This window comes from Staurois parvus, unplaced genomic scaffold (assembly GCF_062004578.1).
Source record: "Staurois parvus isolate SC_StPar_1 unplaced genomic scaffold, SC_StPar_1.0 ptg000038l, whole genome shotgun sequence".
NCBI classification, from domain to species: domain Eukaryota; kingdom Metazoa; phylum Chordata; class Amphibia; order Anura; family Ranidae; genus Staurois; species Staurois parvus.
Window position 1 is genome coordinate 698,403 of NW_028317834.1, and position 19,052 is coordinate 717,454.

General features: G+C 46.3%; 1 protein-coding gene across 1 annotated transcript in view; it reads right to left on the reverse strand.

The window, feature by feature from the left end:
* Positions 1-1,121: 1,121 nt before the first annotated feature.
* The window catches only part of LOC149470565 (uncharacterized), a 48,807-nt gene continuing 30,876 nt past the window's right edge, over positions 1,122-19,052 (reverse strand). Inside the window, exon 2 of the mRNA XM_089662349.1 lies at positions 1,122-3,334. Within this exon, the coding sequence (XP_089518475.1) occupies positions 2,805-3,334 (530 nt within the window). The 3' untranslated portion in view covers positions 1,122-2,804. The remainder of the gene's footprint in view (positions 3,335-19,052) is intronic.

The window sequence follows — 19,052 nt, forward strand, 5'->3', positions numbered from 1 at the left end:
GCATACCTTATACTAAACCTCCCTCAACACTTTCCTCTTTTGACCTTGCTACTACCGAAGAGGTCACTAAGGTTCTCTCAGAAGCCCGTCTCACTACCTGCCCCCTGGATCCTGTCCCCTCACAACTACTACGGTCACCCTCTTCTTCCATCCTATGCTCCCTCACATCTTCAATCTCTCCCTCTCTACTGGTGCCTTCCCCTCCCCTCTAAAGCATGTGCACATCACTCCCACACTTAAAAAGCCCTCCCTGAACCCCACCAACCTGAACAACTTAAGACCCATCTCCCTGCTGCCATTTACCTCTAAACTATTACAACTCTTAGTCTACAATCACCTGAGCTCCCACCTCACCGACAACAACCTTCTTGTCCCTTTACAGTCTGGCTTTCCCTCACTACACTCCACTGAAACTGCCCTACTAAAACTCACTAATGATCTACTAACTGCTAAAACCAATGGCCACTACTCCGTACTCATCCCAACCAATGGCCACTACTCCGTACTCCTCCCAACCAATGGCCACTACTCCGAACTCATCCCAACCAATGGCCACTACTCCGTACTCATCCCAACCAATGGCCACTACTCCGTACTCATCCCAACTAATGGCCACTACTCCGTACTCATCCCAACCAATGGCCACTACTCAGTACTCTTACTACTTGACCTCTCTGCAGCTTTTGATACAGTTGACCATCCCCTCCTCCTCCTAAAAAAACTGAACTCTTTTGGCCTCCAAGACTCTGCTCTCTCCTGGTTCTCCTCCTACCTATCGCAGCGCTCGATCAGTGTTACCTATAACTCTGCCTCCTCCTCTTCACTCCCTCTTTCTGTAGGGGTCCCTCAAGGTTCTGTCCTTGGATCGCTTCTCTTCTCCATCTACACCTCCTCCCTTTGTCACTTGATAAGCTCCCATGGCTTTAAGTACCAACTCCATGCTAATGACACACAAATCTATCTTTCTTCCCCTCACCTCATCCCTTCAGTCTCCTCCTCACCTCACTCCTTCAGTCTCCTCTTGCATTACTAACCTACTAAGCGACATATCGGCATGGATGTCACTCCACTTCCTCAAACTCAATCATTCCAAAACTGAGCTCTTAGTATTCCCCCCAGCCCGTGCCCCCTTCCCTGACTTCTCCATCAAGATCAATAACACAATCATCAGTTCCTCCCCTCATGCCAGGGTACTAGGTGTAATCCTAGACTCCCATCTGTCCTTTCAGTCCCAAATCCAATCACTGTCCAAATCTTGTAGACTTCACCTCCGCAACAGCTCCAAGATACGGCCGTTCCTAACCTCGGAAACCACTAAGCAACTTATTCACTCCCTTGTTATATCTTGCCTTGACTATTGTAACTCCCTTTTCATTGGCCGACCACATTGCAGGCTATCCCCTCTTCAGTCTATCATGAATGCTGCTGCCAGACTCATCTACCTTACTAACCAATCTGTATCAGCCACCCCTCTCTGCCAATCCCTTCACTGGCCTTCACTCAGTGTCCTCCACCCCTCTCTGCCAATCCCTCCACTGGCCTCCACTCAGTGTCCTCCACCCCCCTCTGCCAATCCCTCCACTGGCTTCCCATTGCCCAACGGATAAAATTCAAAACATTAACAATAACATATAAAGTCATTTATAACTCCACCCCAAATTACATCACCAATATTGTCTCCAAATATCACCCAAACCGTACTCTCCGCTCCTCGCACAACCTCCTGCTCTCTAGCTCCCTTGTCTCCTCCTCCCATGCTCATCTCCAGGACTTCTCTAGAGCTTCCCCCATCCTCTGGAATGCTCTACCCCAATTTATCAGACTATCGCCTACTCTGCTCACTTTTAGGTGATCTCTGAAAACCTATCTCTTCAGGGAAGCCTATCCTGCCCTCAGCTAATAATAGAACCTTCTACTCCTCCTACCAGTCCATCCCCCACATTTACTACCTTTTGTACCACTAGCCCCTCCCTCCTAGATTGTAAGCCCCGAGGAGCAGGGTCCTCCTATCCCTCTTGTTTTTAACTGTATTGTTGCTGTATTGTCTCCCATTATATTGTAAAGCGCTGAGCAAACTGTTGGCGCTATATAAATCCTGTATAATAATAATGAGAAGAGATGAATGTGGAAAGGAGGCATTGATAATGGGAGAGTAGATGGAACATGTAATTGGAGGAATGAACAAGGTGGGCTTAGCTGGAGACCTGAAGCCTGGCTGATCATGTATCAATAGTCAGAAGAACCTGAAATGGACTCTCCCACTGAGGCTTCAGAGACTTGGTAAGATAATAGACCCCATCCTAGTCTCTGGTACTGAGGCAGTGTTGGTCATGTATTACCTCAGGATCCAGAAATGAAGAAAATGCTTGGAAACACAACTCAGTTGGTGTATCATGAAAATGCATTGCATGTTCATTCAAAGCTCCATAAAAAAAGATAAAGATGAGAATCATGAGGGAAACTGTTCAGTTATTGATGATTATCTTAAAAAAAATTGTCAAAAGATAAAATATTCAAATCCCTTCTAGTTGTGTATTGATGGACATAAGCACTAAACTCAGTAAAATCCAATCATTACATTCCAGTTTGCTCAGATTTTAGTTTGTTTCTTTTAAGGTATCATTTTATCTTCCCTTCTTCTCTAGCTTGTGGGATGACATTGTGGATGTGAAACTAACTTGTGACACCTGAAACTTCTATAATATCTCTTTTCGTCCAGTATTTAATCTATGCTGAGATTTGTGAATCCTCCGGTGATAGATTAGACCGGCATTAACTGTAAAAGTTTTGTCACATTGATAGCATTAAAATGGCTTCTCTCCAGTGTGAAACCTCTGGTGTGTGATAAGATCTGACTTCTGTGTAAAAGCTTTATCACATTCAGAACACTGATATGGCTTCTCTCCAGTGTGAACAATCTGGTGTGTGATAAGATGTGACTTCCGTGTAAAACCTTTATCACATTCAGAACACTGATATGACTTCTCTCCAGTGTGACTCCTCTGGTGTGTGATAAGACTTGACTTCACTGTAAAAGCTTTATCACATTCAGAACACTGATATGACTTCTCTCCAGTGTGAATCCTCTGGTGTGTGATAAGACTTGACTTCCGTGTAAAAGCTTTATCACATTCAGAACACTGATATGGCTTCTCTCCAGTGTGAACAATCTGGTGTCTGATAAGATGTGACTTCCATGTAAAAGCTTTATCACATTCAGAACACTGATATGGCTTCTCTCCAGTGTGAACTCTTTGGTGTACTATAAGGTCTCTCTCGCTTGTAAAAGTTTTGCCACATTCAGAACACCGATATGACTTCCCTCCATTGTGAACTTTCTGGTGTGTGATATAGTTTCTCTCCATTGTAAAATCTCCAAACAAGAAGTAGTTTGAAATGACTCCTCTTATGTATACGTGGTTTGGACTTTAGTGTAAAGTAATTGTCACTTCCAGAACACTGAAATTCCTTTTCTCCTGTTGTCCTCTGAGGCTGGATCAATGTGGAAGAGAATCCAAACCATGACTTTTAGAACACAGATATGACTTGTATCCCGTGTGAATCCTCCAGTGAGCTGCAATAAAGACTTTCAGTCAATTAAGACACCCATATGTCTTGTTTTCCATGTGACTCAGCTATATTCATGAAGATCAACATGACCGAAAACCTGGTTCATCAATCCACCTGTACAAAAAAAAAAAATTAAAATTCTATATAAAGGGCTACAAAAATTTGCTTTCTATTTTTAATGTTCATTACTAAATATATCTTATGAATAGAAAGAATATGTACAGCATTATCTACAGTATTTTTTTTCATCAAATATATTTTATTAATAAAGTTTATAAGTGCGCACAGTATTCCCAACATTCAGCCCAGACAATGGAGTCATACATTCTCACGTATAGGCAGTTGTGGCACTGTTACAGATCATACAGAACAATAACTTGCTTTGTCTATGGTGTCACTTTTACCTTTTATAAACAAATGAACAGAGAAAAGAAGAAACAACCTAGAACAATTCAGCTGTACACGGCAAGTAACTCCCCCAGTACATACATAGATAGCTGACACCGATCAATGAGGCCCGTGTCTCCAGGATCATACCCCAAGTATGGGTCTCCAATGTAGTCACCATTCAGTAGGATACAACTGGTTCGTTCTCCTTCTATGGGGCTAAAAAAGCTAAAGTTTAAAAAACCTATGATGTTAATGTGGAGATCACCTGCTCAATCCACTGTTGTCTGCTGGGAGTTTGAGATGATAGCCAAGATCGGGATATTTTTTGTGGTCAAGCAGCCTCACTATTGCTATATGACTTGTAATAGGAGGAGGTGTAAATAATTCCTCCTCTATTGAGACCAAGAGGCACACCCGAGGAATATTGAATACCAACATTATAACACTGGTCATATTGTTCCACTTTTTGAATAATTGTGGACATCTCCAAAACATGTATCAAATCCTCGACATCACCACTACAATTGGGGTCATAAGGGGAAATCCCTCCTGTCCTAGCTGAACAATTGGGCTGGAGTCCTGAAAGATCTATGCAAAAGAAATGACTGAGTTTCTGTGAAGAGGACAGAGAGATGAGAGGTATGGAGGTCACAATCACCTCCCACCACTCTCTCTTATTTTCTCTGTTTCCCATTTCTTTCTATAAGTCTTCGGTAAGAGTCAAAAGATGGGAATAAATATATGAAAGATCATGCCTTTCCCACTGGTGTCATCTGAAGCCCATTAACAAGTGTGAGAGTGATGTGAAATCTGTATCTGATGGAAGTAGACACCGATGGATGGGATCTAATGTGTCTACTAAGTCCCACCTGGTAAGATGTTGAAGTTGGGCAGCTATAATATAAAGTCTAACATTTGGTATTGCTAGGCCTCCTTGGTCTTCACCATACTGTAGAGTAGTGAGTGTGATTCTAGCTGACGGCTTCTTCTAAATGAGTTCCCCAAACTGGGAGTCTATACTGGAGAACCACTTACGAGGTGTCCACATGGGAGAATTGTGGAGTATATAGAGGAATTGTGGGGTCCATATCTTCTCTTGTTCATAGATTTTATTGGAAAGAGATAATAGTTTTACAAGGAGCTGATAACAATGTGATTGCAGGACTCACCAACAGTAAGTCAGAAGGGGTACAACCCTTAGAGGTAACGTACAGGTTGTAATTTGTACAGTACAAATAATATCTTCATACATTAAAGTGGAGTTCCAGTGAAAATAAAAAATAATAAAAGTCAGCAGCTGCAAAAACTGTAGCTGCTAACTTTTAAAAGATGGGCACTTACCTGTCCCTCGATCTCGTGGTGTCCTCCCCGCAGCCCGTTTCACCGGCCGCCGTTTGTTTCCATTGCCGGCATCTTCAGTGTGGGCACCCAGCTGTGACAGCTTGCGGCTTCACATCCGGGTGCCCACTGAGCATGTGCGAGTATCTCTGTGCTTTGTGAATGGTCCTGTACTCTTCTAGGACCATTCATGTGTCCCAGAAGACTACAGGGAGGGAGGGGGGAGGACAACTTCAGCTTCTGATCACCTAGGTGATTGCAGTAGAAGTGGGAGCGGGTACCTGTCAATTTCGGTTATCCTCCCAAAAGGTGCCAGTGGGGTCCTTAATCACTTGCCTACCACGCACTTATATCCCCTTCCTTACCAGGCCAATTTTCAGCTTTCAGCATTGTCGCAGTTTAAATGGCAATTGCGCGGTCATGCAACATTGCACTCATATGAAATTTTTATCATTTTTTTGACACAAATAGAGATTTCTTTTGGTGGTATTTACTCCCCGCTGAGTGTTTTATTTTTTGCGCTATAAACAAAAAAATATCAAAAAAACTTGAAAAAAAAAAGTTTCTTTGTTTCTATTATAAAATTTTGCAAACATGTAATTTTTCTCCTTCACTGATGTACGTTGATGAGGCTGCACTGATAGGCGGCACTGATAGGCGGCACTGATGGGTGGCACTAATGAGACGGCACTGATAGGTGACACTGATGAGCTGGCACTGATAGGCAGCACTGCTGGGCACTGACTGGTGGCACTGCTGGGCACTGACTGGAAGCACTGCTGGGTGTCACTGGTGGGCTCTGACTGGCAGCACTGCTGGGCAAAGGTAGGTGGCACTGCTGGGCACTTGTGGGCAGAACTGGTGGGTGGCGCTGTTGAGCACCGATCCTCAGGGCACTGATCATCAGTGCCCTGATGATTGGTGCCAATCCCTCCTCTGACAACTGCCAGCAGTACTTTCCTCATGCTCTGACAGCGTGAGGAAAGTGCAGTCAAGAACCGGCAATTGCATTTCGCAGTGACCAGTGTCATAGGACACAGCAATCACAGAGATCGCCGGGGGCATGCAGGAGAGCGCGTTCTGGCAGGACGTCATATGACGGCCTCCCAGAACTGGCCGGCTGCAGTGCAGCTGTCATTTGGCTACCTGCGGTCATCAACTAGTTAAAGCAACACTTCCCCTTTTGGGTGGAGCTCTGCTTTAACTTAGGCAAGAGATAACAGTGCTCTAATATCAAGGGAGGAGTGAATGTAGAGACTGAAACATGTTATATACTCTATAGTATCATTTCTGGTACTCTCACAGTGGGAGTATAGATTTAGTACTTCAACCTGTATGCAGATATCAGTGGCAGACGAGTGGGTGACCTGTCCGCCTCACTGAAAATTCAAACTGATAGTGTAGGTTCCCCCAATTGGGAAAACCCCCATAAGGGATAAAGAGCTAATGAGAGGAAAGGTGAAAAGGAAGAGAGCAATGGAGAGATAAGAGCAAGAGTAGTGAAGAAAGGGGTACAGATAAGGGGGGAGGAGAGGAGGTCCCCAGGGGGGAGGGTGTGTGCCTGTATAGAGCAGCAACTGAGTAGTGGGTTACCTAATGGACTCAGGACTACAAAGAGAGTAAGGTTTCATCAGAGTTTGAGGGTAGGAAATGGTCAACCCATGGTTGCCATAGTTGTTCATTTTTATGCACTCTGTCTAATAGGACGGCTTCTACTTTGACATGTATCGTGGCTCGAGTGACACTATTCTTAGTTTCAGTGGTATTGAGGTGGGGGGATTTCCAGGCCTTCGCTATGGTTTGCTAAGCTGTGGTGGTGACCTACAGGAGTAGTTTAAATTGCCAGTGTGTCACTTCTTGGGCCTTATGCAAGTAAAGGAATGGACGCTGGTCAACTGACCCCAGTCCAGTGTTGAGGAATGGCCTCAGCTGCCATTCTAGCCACGCCCTCTGATGCATTTCACCACACCCACTAGGGCTTGGTCGCACTGCATCCATCCCTTACTTGTATTGGCTGACACTGGAATTGCTCTGACTCATGCTCCCTTCTCACTTGCCGGTGGGGTGATCCCTTTCCTTCCATCCATAGCTTGGAGCCACATCATAAGGTATACTTCTTGGGGCTTGTTATTAAATGAGGCAGTGGCCGGATGGATATATATACTGTAACTTCTTCATAAAGAACTGTAGGCATATGGAATATTTTGCACCAATACATTTGAACAACTGGGCAGGTCCACCAAATGTGGATACCTGCTTCAGAGCAGTCACATAAACAGGTCAGGGATTAGGGACGGATTTAGCGATCCGGGCAGGGACCAGGTACCAGTGCATGAGAGTGCTGTGGTTAGTCACCATAGCAACTATATTTTGGGAGGAGGATTTTGCAGCAGACCATATGTCTGCCCAATCGCTTTCAAATGAAGATTTAAATCCCATTCCCACTTGGATGTATATGGTAAGGAAGTGTAAAGTGGTGGAGCTGGTAACTGTGGAAATCAAAAGTCTGGCATGGGGGGTCACGTTTACATATGTGTCCAAACCTAGTCATGTCTAGGACAGAGGTGTTCATGTGTAAGTGGGAGCAATACAAGTGTTTGATCTGAAGATATCTAAACATTTCAGATGTAGAGATTTTGTTGTGGAGTCACATAGGGTTTGGAAGGGTATAAAGGAGTCTGGTGTTGAACTAGACTAGCTCTAGGACAAGCATGAAAAGAAGATGGAGGCATCCATGTTGGATAAAGGCCTGGATTGAGGAGGTATGCCATGAGTGGGTTATGGGGTGACTGTAAGGTGTATCAGAACTTTAGACTGTCCCAGATAGATGGGTAGTGTTGGGTAATTGGGTGTTGGAGTGAGCGATGGTCTCTTGGGTGTAGCCATAGAAAATTGGCAACTCATGAGGGGTTACAATCTACTGACTCTATAGTGACCCATAGGAGGGGGTCACTTTTACTGCGTGACATTTAGGGAGTTGAGCAAGATGTGCACTCAATGGGGGATTGCAAGGGGGGTGGCAGTGCCCACTATGGGAAATAGCAAGGAGAGTTCCCAAAATAATTGTAGTCCAGCCCCAGGGGCAAAGTTAAAGTCTCTACAGCAGTTTGTAATCCAAACAGGGAGGAGGAGAGGGAGTACAAGAACAGTTCAGGGAAAACAGGGGAGCATGCACTCACAGATCCGACAGGGGTGCCCGGGTCCACAGGGGAGCAAGGTAGTATGACATCAAGTACTTGCCCTGAAACCGGAGTATGCGTGGCATAGTCCGTGATAATAATCCCCCCGAGTCCTGGATGCCTGCAGAGGGCAGCTGGTGTAGTTCTCCCCCTGTCCTTGGGGCTTGCAGTGGGCAGCTTGTGTGGTGCTCCCCCTTACCCTTGGGGCTTGCAGAGTGGCAGCTTGTGGAGGTCCCCCCCTTCTCTGTGGCTTGCGGTGGGCAGCTGGTGTAGTTCTCCCCCTTAGCTTGGGGCTTGCAGTGGGCAACTTGTGTGGTTCTCCACCTTATCCTTGGGGCTTGCAGAGTGGCAGCTTGTGGAGGTTTCCCCTTTCTCTGGGGCTTGCGATGAGCAGCTGGAGTGGTTCTCCCCCTTAGCTTTGGGGTGTGCAGAGCGGCAGATTGTGGAGGCTCCCCTTATCCTTTGGGGGTCTATGCAGAGTGGCCACGAGGGTCCCGCCTCATCTGGGATCCCTCGGTGGCTTGGCAGCGAAATGGATGACCAGGAAGAGCCCAGCATCAATCTCTTAAACCAATGCAGGACGCTTCCCGGTCATCCTGGCAATGGTGGGCGGTGAGCCAGTTGCTCGGCAATTAGGCACGCCCCCCTGGACACGGGTCGTGCTCTCGTGATCACGGCCTTTGTCCGGTGGCATCCGCAAGCACAGGAACTCCCCGTGCATGCGGTGCGGATGCCGGGACCGTGCGGCGTCATTCTGATACCGAGGTCCAGAACCTCTCCGCAGAGAGGTGTGAACCTCGCTATCTTTTCCCCTAAGGCCTCGCAGAATGGGGAGAAGATAGTGGCGAAGGTGAGAGGAGCCGCACCTCTTGTCCTGCATGGCTTAGCTTCAAAGAGCCGCGGCAGGACGAGAGGCAGCAGGGGGGGGGAAGGTCATCCTGACGGGGGAAACAACTACTGAAATGGGAGCCGAGCTTTATTAATTAAATTTCAATGTGCTAAGTGAATTGGGGGAAACTGGCTAATGAAATTGGGACCGGAATGCACTTTATTTGAGGGGCTGAAATGTACTATATTTGGGAGGGAGATATAACAGATTTGGGCACCCTGGCAGCACCTATATTGTGACATTATATATGTATATATATGTAGGACCCAATAAAGGTATAATATTTTGGGCAGAATTGTCATTTTTTACAACCGTGATACAACCCATCCATGAGAGGGGTAGTCTGGACCAGGATGTCATAAGATTAGTAAGGTGTGTTAACATAGGAGGGTAGTTAGCAGAATATAGAATATTGAGGTCTGCCATCAGCTTGGGTCCTTGTCATGGTGTGCCAGGCTTGCTCTTCTCCTTCACTGCAGCTTCCCCCCCCTCTCCCCCCCTCTCATCCTGTGATAGGTGGGACTCAGTGTCACGTGTGCCCGGCTCACTCTCTTTCCACCCGCAGCACACAGCCGTGAAGCAGGATGAGAGGAGGGGACCACTGTGACCCCCCCCCTCACCAGGAAATCCCGGCGGGGGGCCGCTGGGAGGTCTCTGCGTGCCCTCGGCAGGCGCAGGGCTTCCCGCGCTCGGCGCTCCACCAGAGACAAAAGCCGCGCTCCCTGCGCATGGCTGGAGTGAGGGGGGACGTGTCTCGTTACCCCGGCAACGTGGTGCTGAGCCGGCCATTGCAACAAGGAAGTGTCGCGCGCAGCTTTTAAAAAGGCCAGCGTGAGACCAGGCTTGCTCTCTCTCTCCCTTCCTCCTAATGCCGTCCGGCCGTTCTCCCTTGGCCCACCACCACTGCTGTCCTGGGAGGTGCGGGTGGGGACCGGGCCTCCGCAGGCATCCCCGCTGAGCGCTCTGCATGAGCCCCCCTGTTCTAAGGTCAGACCCCGTGGCCATGCTATCCCCGCTGCTGTTCCTGGCCGCTGCAAGGTCCCCTGCTGCTGATTTCTGGGCCCCTGGAGGAGGTGGCCACTGTTAGGGCCCCTGCTGCTGATCGCTAGGCCCCTGGAGAAGCTGGCCGCTGTGAGGGCCCCTGCCTGCTAGTTTCTGGGCCCCCGGAGGAGCTGGCCGCTGTGAGGGCCCCTGCCTGCTGGTTTCTGGGCCCCTGGAGGAGCTGGCCATTGTGAGGGCCCCTGCCTGCTGATCGCTGGGCCCCTGGAGGAGCTGGCCACTGTGAGGGCCCCTGCCTGCTGATCGCTGGGCCCCTGGAGGAGCTGGCCACTGTGAGGGCCCCTGCTGCTGATCGCTGGGCCCCTGGAGGAGCTGGCCACTGTGAGGGCCCCTGCTGCTGATCGCTAGGCCCCTGGAGAAGCTGGCCACTGTGAGGGCCCCTGCCTGCTGATTGCTGGACCCCTGGAGGAGCTGGCCACTGTGAGGGCCCCTGCTGCTGATCGCTAGCCTTCCTGCTGAACGCTGCTTTCCCTTGAGAAGCTGGCCGCTGTGAGGGCCGCCGTCCGTTGCTGAGGGTCCCTGGAAGCTGCCTGCTGTCAAGCGCAGACTACCCATGTCCTGAACTGTCCCTGTTGCGTGCACAGACTACCCGTGTCCTGAACTGTCCCTGTTGTGCACACCAACCCCCTCCGTGTCCTGAACGGTCCCTGTTATGCGCACTGACCTTCCCCATGTCCTGAACTGTCCCTGTTGTGCACACTGATGACCCTAGAAAGCTGGGTGGGAGCTGTGCTAGGCCAGACTCCACAGCTAGAGTCCCGTTGAGTCCCCGTGAGCCCACTTACTGTGGTTGTCCCTACGAGCCGCATGTCGCGGAGTGCCATGAACTGTTCTGATTGAATGTCTTTCAGAGTTCAATAAAGTTTTGTGTGTTCCCCATCTTCTTCGTGTGTTCTGTCCTGCCTACGCTTTCGTTACAGTCCTAAATCAGGAATATATTGACTGGACCAAGAGAAGACGTTGTAGTTGTGACACAGTTAAGGAGGGCAGAGAGATATTAAGAGCTGTAGACTTTTTGGGATTCACAACCAGGTCCAAAATAACTGCAAATTGGTCCAGGCATTGGAGAAGGTTGGGTGCTGAGATCAAAGGAGAAGACATGAAGAGGAGATTGTCATCAGAGAAAAAGCATAACTTATGATGATGACCGCCAAGTTCTAATCCTTTAATATTTGTGTTAGTTCTTATCAGCTGTGCTAAAGGTTCATTCGCTAGAAAAGGAGGGGGGGGGCAGCCTTGCCTCATTCCCCTTTGTATGGAAAAAAAGTCTGACTTGTAACCCACGTACCTCAAGTAAGCCCTTGGGGAGGTGTAAAGGGGTGATATCCATTGGAGTCAAAGGCTTTTTTTATGTCTAAGGAAAGGAAACAGCCGGGTATGCGGCGTATGCAAGCTGCATGTTCTAGCAAAGTCACTCTGTGGTCTCGGCTTGGCAGAGGGGGGTTAAAACCCATCTGAACCTTGTGTATCAAGGTGCCTATGATGGAGTCCAGCCATGCAGATAGGATTTTTCTAGGATTTTAACATCCAAGTTAAGAAGGGAGATTGGTGTGTAATGAAGCCATGTGGTGTGATCTGATTGGGGTTCAGGTAGCATAGAAATGACTGCTGTTAGGGAGTCTGAGCAGAAAGAATAACCTTTGAGTAAGGCATTAAATGCATTAACCAATAAAGGTGGAAGGAGGTTAGTAAATATTTGGAATATAGGGCTGTAAGCTGTCTGGGCCAGGCCGCTTATTAGACTTTAGGGACTTGATGGAGTTCGGGACCTCAAGTTCTGTAATAGGTGTTTCCAGGGAAGAACATTGAGAAGCTGAGAGTGTTGGTAGAGATAGGCTTGAGAAAAGTTCAGTGGCCTGCGATTCATCATAGGAGCCGGTCTCAGAGTATAATTCTGCTAGATGTTTGTGGAAGACCTGTAATATTTTATTAGGATGGCTGGTGTGTGAAGTTTTTGTAATCTTTAAATGGACAAGTCTGTGTGTGTGGTCTGAGGTTCGCAGTCCCAGGGCTAGAAAAGTGTCAGGTTTGTTTGTGTTCATATAATGTTCATGCCTGGATTGGCGTAGAACTTTATCATCTGATTCTGTCAAGAAAACATCTATTTCTAGCCTGGTCTTGTCCAGGACAATCTATGAGAAGGTGAGGGGTCTGATTGGAAGGCTTTGTTGGCCTGATGAAATGAGATTTCTAAGTGGTGATGGATTGCTCGCTGTCCTTTCTTGAGATGTGAGGCTTGGCTGATACAGGCTCCTCTAATTACAGACTTATGGGCTTCCCAAAAGGTCAGGAGAGAGATGTCATCAGTTGTGTTATGTGTCAGGTATTCTTTGATGGCTAGTTCAATGTCCAGTCTGTGGGATGGGTGGGCCATTTAGACTCCATGTAGTGCTAGTTTGTTGGGGAAGTAAGGAGGAGAGGGTCAAGAGGACAGCTTTGTGACCAGTCCAGGGGTGAGGTATGATGGTTCAGGATGGGAGGGCTGGGGACATACCTCTAGTCAGAAATATATGGTCAATGTGGGAGAAAGTTTTCTGTGGATATGAGTAGTATGTATAGTGTCTTCTAGCTGGGTTAGCTTATTGCCATGTGTCTATGAGAGAGCGTTGTTGGAGTTGTTGCTGGAAGGAGGATGTGGATGGATAAGAGGTTATGGGGGATTTGTCTAAAAAGGGATAAACTAGCTGATTGGAATTGCCACATAGTAAAAGTGTACCTAATTTATGGGAATCTACTACTTGTAGCAAATGGGAGTTAGGATTGGGATTGGGGCATAGTATGAAGGATAGTGACCTCTGAGTCAAGGAGGTGACCCACTAGAAAATATAACAGCTCTCTGGGTCCCAGATCCTTGCTTTGGGTGTAAAGGGAGTAGAGCAGTGGAAAAAAACAGTCCTGGGCAGACCCAACTCGGGCTACCAAGGAAAATGTGGGGGAGCAGTGAACATCTTCAGAAGCCACAGAGGCCAAAAACAGGATATTAAATATCTGTTTTATAAGAGTCAGGCCAAGGATAGACTATTGGGAATAAGATGTCAGCCTGCAGATATAAGCAGTTGGTAAGTGTATGCATTGTTCAAAGAGGCTATGCTTGGCTGGGTATCATGGGCATTACACAGCATTAGACCACAGCTGGATGAAAGGGTGATCCGTTTGTTATTTTGTTGTCCAGCTATTGGTAGGAAGTTTAGCTAACAGCATTGAGCTGTTAGTTGCAAAAATTGTAGAATTATACTAAATATATATTTTTTTGTTTACAAACATTTTTATTTTTTAAGAAATAGACTTCAAATTGGCATTATAGCTTCAAATAGAATACATAACAGAAACAAGGAACAACTGCAGTATTCATTTCAAAGGTGAAATTATGTAGAATAAAGGGAAAAAGAGAAAAGAAATGAAGTACATGAGCAATATAGGTAGAGAGGGAGGCAGAGTTATAAAACGACCAACAAAGTAACTCAATCAATCAAAGCATAAATGGTCCTTATTGATCTAGTAAATGCCTGTGAGTTCTCCAAAGTTCCCTTTTCTGTCAAATAAATGCATCTTATCCAATAGAGTATAATGAATTCTCTCCATGAGCATCACCACATCAACTCTGCAGAACTGTGGTCAATGGTACTGTGAGGGATTTCCAATGTAGGGCAATAGCCCATAGGGTGGATATACAAATGCTATGGATTAGCCTCATAACCTCAGTCTGAACTCCCGAGATAGGGGCTCCCAGTAGGCAGGACTGCATAGACAGATGCACCGGAGCACCTGCCACTGCAGAGGCAACTTCAGAAATTTTGTGCCACACCAATGAGAGGCTTGGGCAGGCCCAAAATATATGCACTAGAGTACCAGCAAAACCACAGCCCCGGAAACAAAGGTGGGACGTCCCTGGATACATGGCGTGTAGTCTAGATGGGGTATGATACCATCTGGTTATTACTTTGAGGGCCGTCTCATGGACAGAAAGATCTAGAGCTCTTACACACATTATCCACCATGGAATCCCAATCCTCATCAGAAAAAGTGACATCACTATCAGCCTCCCATTTCTGTCTATAAAGAGGGGGTGAGGGAAAGAAAGTAACCAAAAATTGGCGATACAAATCTGAAATAAGACCCCTGCCCCTAGGAGAGTCAAGGCTAATACATTCAAAAAATGAAATCGGAGATGAAGGTGTAAGACCAAAACGTGAATTAAAAAATGTCTAATCTGTCGATAATGATAATATTCACGAAGCGGAATATCAAAAAGTATTCGTAGCATCTCAAAAGTGATTCAAGATCCTCCTCTCTGAAAGTCAGATGACCTAATAAAGGACCTATCATACCACCAACGGAATACCTGTGAAGATGAGAATGCTGTAATAAAATTTGGGTCACCAAAAAATGATGAATCTGGTGAGACAGAGGAGACAAGATTCAATTTAAGTTTATAACGGGACCAAAACATCAATGATTGGGCAACAATGGAATTATAGAGCAATAACGAGGGAGGGGAATTTTGGACCATAATACACCTGGTAAATAGAACGGATGTATAGACAGATTCAAATCTGATCCATGGGACCTGGGAAGTAATAGTCACCCATTGTGATAGCTGTGCGAAATGGGCTGACAAGTAGTAAAGCCAGAAATTGGGGAGACCTAGGCCTCCCACCCATTGTGACCGGTAGAGGACCGATGAAGTAAAACGAGGGCGTTTGTTACGCCAAATAAAATTATTAATAATCCTTTGAAAGTGATCTAAGAACGTTTTCGAGACAGGGATTGGGAGTGATCTAAATAAAGTAATTTAGGGAAGACATTCATTGTTACTGCCGTGACTCTGCCAAGAATGAGATAGGGGATCCATGCCAGATCTTCAATAGAGGTGAGAGGCGTGACACACATGGTGGCCAATTAGCAGCAAATAATTTTGAGTATCTGGGGGTGAGGTTTATACCTAGGTATGAAATCTGATCTGTGGCCCAACGAAATGGAAAAGAATTGCGGAGAGATGCACCCAGGGAATCAGGAACATTAATAGGCAGAACTACTGATTTAGTAAAATTTACAGTAAGACCTGATACTGTTACAAAGTCATTCAATAATGAGCAGAAGTCAGGCAATGACACCAACAGTTTAGTAAGGAAAAGCATAACATCATCTGCATACATACAAATTGTGAAATGTGAACCAATAATGGGGAACCAGAAATGTCTGAGTGTGATTATTGCAATTGCCAAGGGTTCCAAAACAAGCGCCAATAATAAGGGCGAAAGAGGACAACCCTGACGGGTACCTCCGCCTAGTGTACAAAATACAGAATTGCAGCCTGGAAGTCTTATTCTTGTTTTGGGGGGAGTCATACAAAGCATGTACACCAGACAGAAATTCATCACTAAAGCCCATCTTCTGCAGTAATGAAAACAAGTATGGCCAGAGCAGGAGCGGACTGACAACTCATGGGGCCCCCGGGCAATATAGGATCATGGGGCCTGTGTCCTTGCCCACACTCAAAGCACACCCAAAAAAGCCTATAAAAAAAAGGTACTAGGGGCATTTCATGGGGCCCCCTACTGACCCTGGGCCCTCTGGTGGTGCCGGAATGCTCGAATGGTCAGTCCGCCCCTGGGCCAGAGGACACTATCAATAACAAAACTTCTTTAGAATGCAAATTGACGTCCTGAATAACATTTAATGTGAGAGGAATATTGTCCGTGATAAGTCTGCCTGGGATAAATCCCGATTGCTCCGGTGAGACCAAAGAGGAGATAATGGGGCCAACCTATCTGCCAGAATGAGGCTAAATATTTTCAGATCGTTGTTCATCACTGAGATTGGTCTATAGTTTTGAGGTAAATGATGGTCTTTCAGGGGTTTAGGTAATATAGACAGGTTAGCCAAGAGTATCTCCTCAGGAAACCTACCGCCCTGCAAGACATCATTGAATAATGACATCAAAGAGGGAGCCAATGTAGGAGTAAAATGTTTATAATAACTGTCCGTGAACCCATCAGGGCCGGTGCTGTGGAAGTTCTGAGTGCGCTAATCACACAGGATATTTCCTTCAAAGTGCATGGGGCATTGGGAGAGGATATCTGAGAGGGTGAGAGAACAGGGAGGGGTATAGAATCAAGCCACGAGCCATTTGAGGAAGCAGAAGTTGGTTGCGGGGGAGCTAATAGGGTGGAATAAAATTTTTCAAAAATACCCAGGACTTCACGAGGAAGAGAGGAGATACTGCCGGATTTAGTACATAACTTGTAGATATGTGGGGGTCGTATTGAATGGTTTAATTTCTATGTGAACATAGTAGACGCTGAATTACTATGTAATAAAAAGGAGGCCTTCGACCAGCGTAGAGCTTTTTCAGTTTTCTGGGATAGTAAAGTATTCAGTTCTAGACGCTTTTGCAATATCAAGGTTTGTTAAGGAGAGATGGATTGCCATCATGAGCCCTATAATGTGATTCTAATTCTCGGGTAAGTTTCTGAATTTGTTTCCATCGCTCTCTATTTCTAGAAGAAGCCATAGAAATAAGGTGGCCTCGCAGGACCGCCTTATGGACTACCCACAAGATGGCCGGGGAGATATCAGGAGTTGTGTTTGACTGAAAGTATTCTTGAATGGAAGTAACTACTTCATGGCGGGTGTTAGTATCCGTAAGCATAGAGTCGTTAAGTCTCCAGGAGTAGGGAGTAGGGGCTAGACCTATAAAAGTGATAGACAGCGCGATAATATTATGATCTGACCAGGGGCTTAAATGAATGCAAGCTTTCCTAGAGTTAGCCAGCAGAATGGGGGAGCAATAGATATAATCTAGTCTAGCATAAGAGTCATGTGGGTGGGAGTAAAATGAATAATCTCTAGCTCCTACATTATGTGCCCTCCAGGAGTCTACCAGTTGAAGTGTGTTTAATTTTTTAAATAAATAAATATGCAGTGCTAGAAAAATATAAAGAAAAGAAAATCATAATATTGGTATGTCTATGTACAACAAAAGTATAGGAGTCCCATCATAATAATGGAAAGTTCCATAGGAATAACATCCAAAAAATTGTAGCAGGTGTTCCGTATCTAGTGATATAGGTGCCAGAATCCGGTAAGGATCTGGTTAAGTTATGCACTTACCAGAAGTACATATAATATGAGCATTATATGTATAATCCTGATGATGGAGTCATCTGGATCTGGTCAGAGGCTGCGGTGTCATCCGGCTCACCAGTGGACACACAAGATGAATTCTCACACTCGGGGTCACACTTCGCTCACAGACTCATCACACAGCTATGGGTATGGGTATTGGCTCCACACTCCCAGACAGGCTCCACCTTGTAATGTTCGCAATAAGCAAGCCAGGACAAAAAATGGTGCTAATAGTGTAGTTGAGACGCCTGGCTGTACATGGCCACCAGGAAGGCCACTTATTGACCTAATGTGAGTTTTATCATTTTTGTATCTTGGATTTGTTACAATACTTAATAAAAGTGGTACTACACTATTAGCACCATTTTTTGTCCTGGCTTGCTTGTTGTGAGCATTACAAGGTGGAGCCTGTCTGGGAGTGTGGAGCCAATACCCATACCCATAGCTGTGTGATGAGTCTGTGAGCGAAGTGTGACCTCGAGTGTTAGAATTCATCTTGTGTGTCATCTTGTGTGTCCACTGCTGAGCCGGATGACACCGCAGCTTCTGACCAGAACCTCCTTGATTACTTGAGAAAAAGGGTTTCCTCTCAGGGCTTTCCCATTCCTGCTTAATGGTATCAACCAGGGAACTGTGGACTGGAAAGACCCTAGTCTAACATACAAACCTTGATACATAAGGAGTCCTGGTGGTCCGCCTTTTATAGTACTGTGCTTACGTGTTTCCTGTCCCAGAGGGGGGAGCTCTGTCTCAGGAAGGCTGTCCTGGAGGACGTTTGGAGAAATGAAGATTAGAATGACTGAGAGACAAAAGCCAGAAATAGATCAGTGGCTGCATGCACACCTCATTGTTAGGCTGCAGGTAGAGAGGCAGAGATGAGGCAGGATTTATCATGAAATACAAATTAAAGTGTATTATTCCACAATTTAAAAAGAACTGCAGGTAGTAAATGCAGAGAGGAGTTGCAGATGATACGATGGTGGGTAGTGCGTACAGGAGAGGAGTGTGGAGGTATGACAGTGATCGGTACGTACAGGAGAGGAGTACGGAGGTATGACAGTGATCGGTATGTACAGGAGAGGAGTACGGAGGTATGACAGTGATGGGTATGTACAGGAGAGGAGTGTGGAGGTATGACAGTGATCGGTATATACAGGAGAGGAGTACGGAGGTATGACAGTGATGGGTACGTACAGGAGAGGAGTACGGAGGTATGACAGTGATCGGTATGTACAGGAGAGGAGTGTGGAGGTATGACAGTGATCGGTATGTTCAGGAGAGGAGTGTGGTGGGTATGACAGTGATCGGTACGTACAGGAGAGGAGTGTGGGGGGTATGACAGTGATGGGTATGTACAGGAGAGGAGTACGGAGGTATAACAGTGATCGGTATGTACAGGAGAGGAGTGTGGTGGGTATGACAGTGATCGGTATGTACAGGAGAGGAGTGTGGGGGGTATGACAGTGATCGGTATGTACAGGAGAGGAGTACGGAGGTAT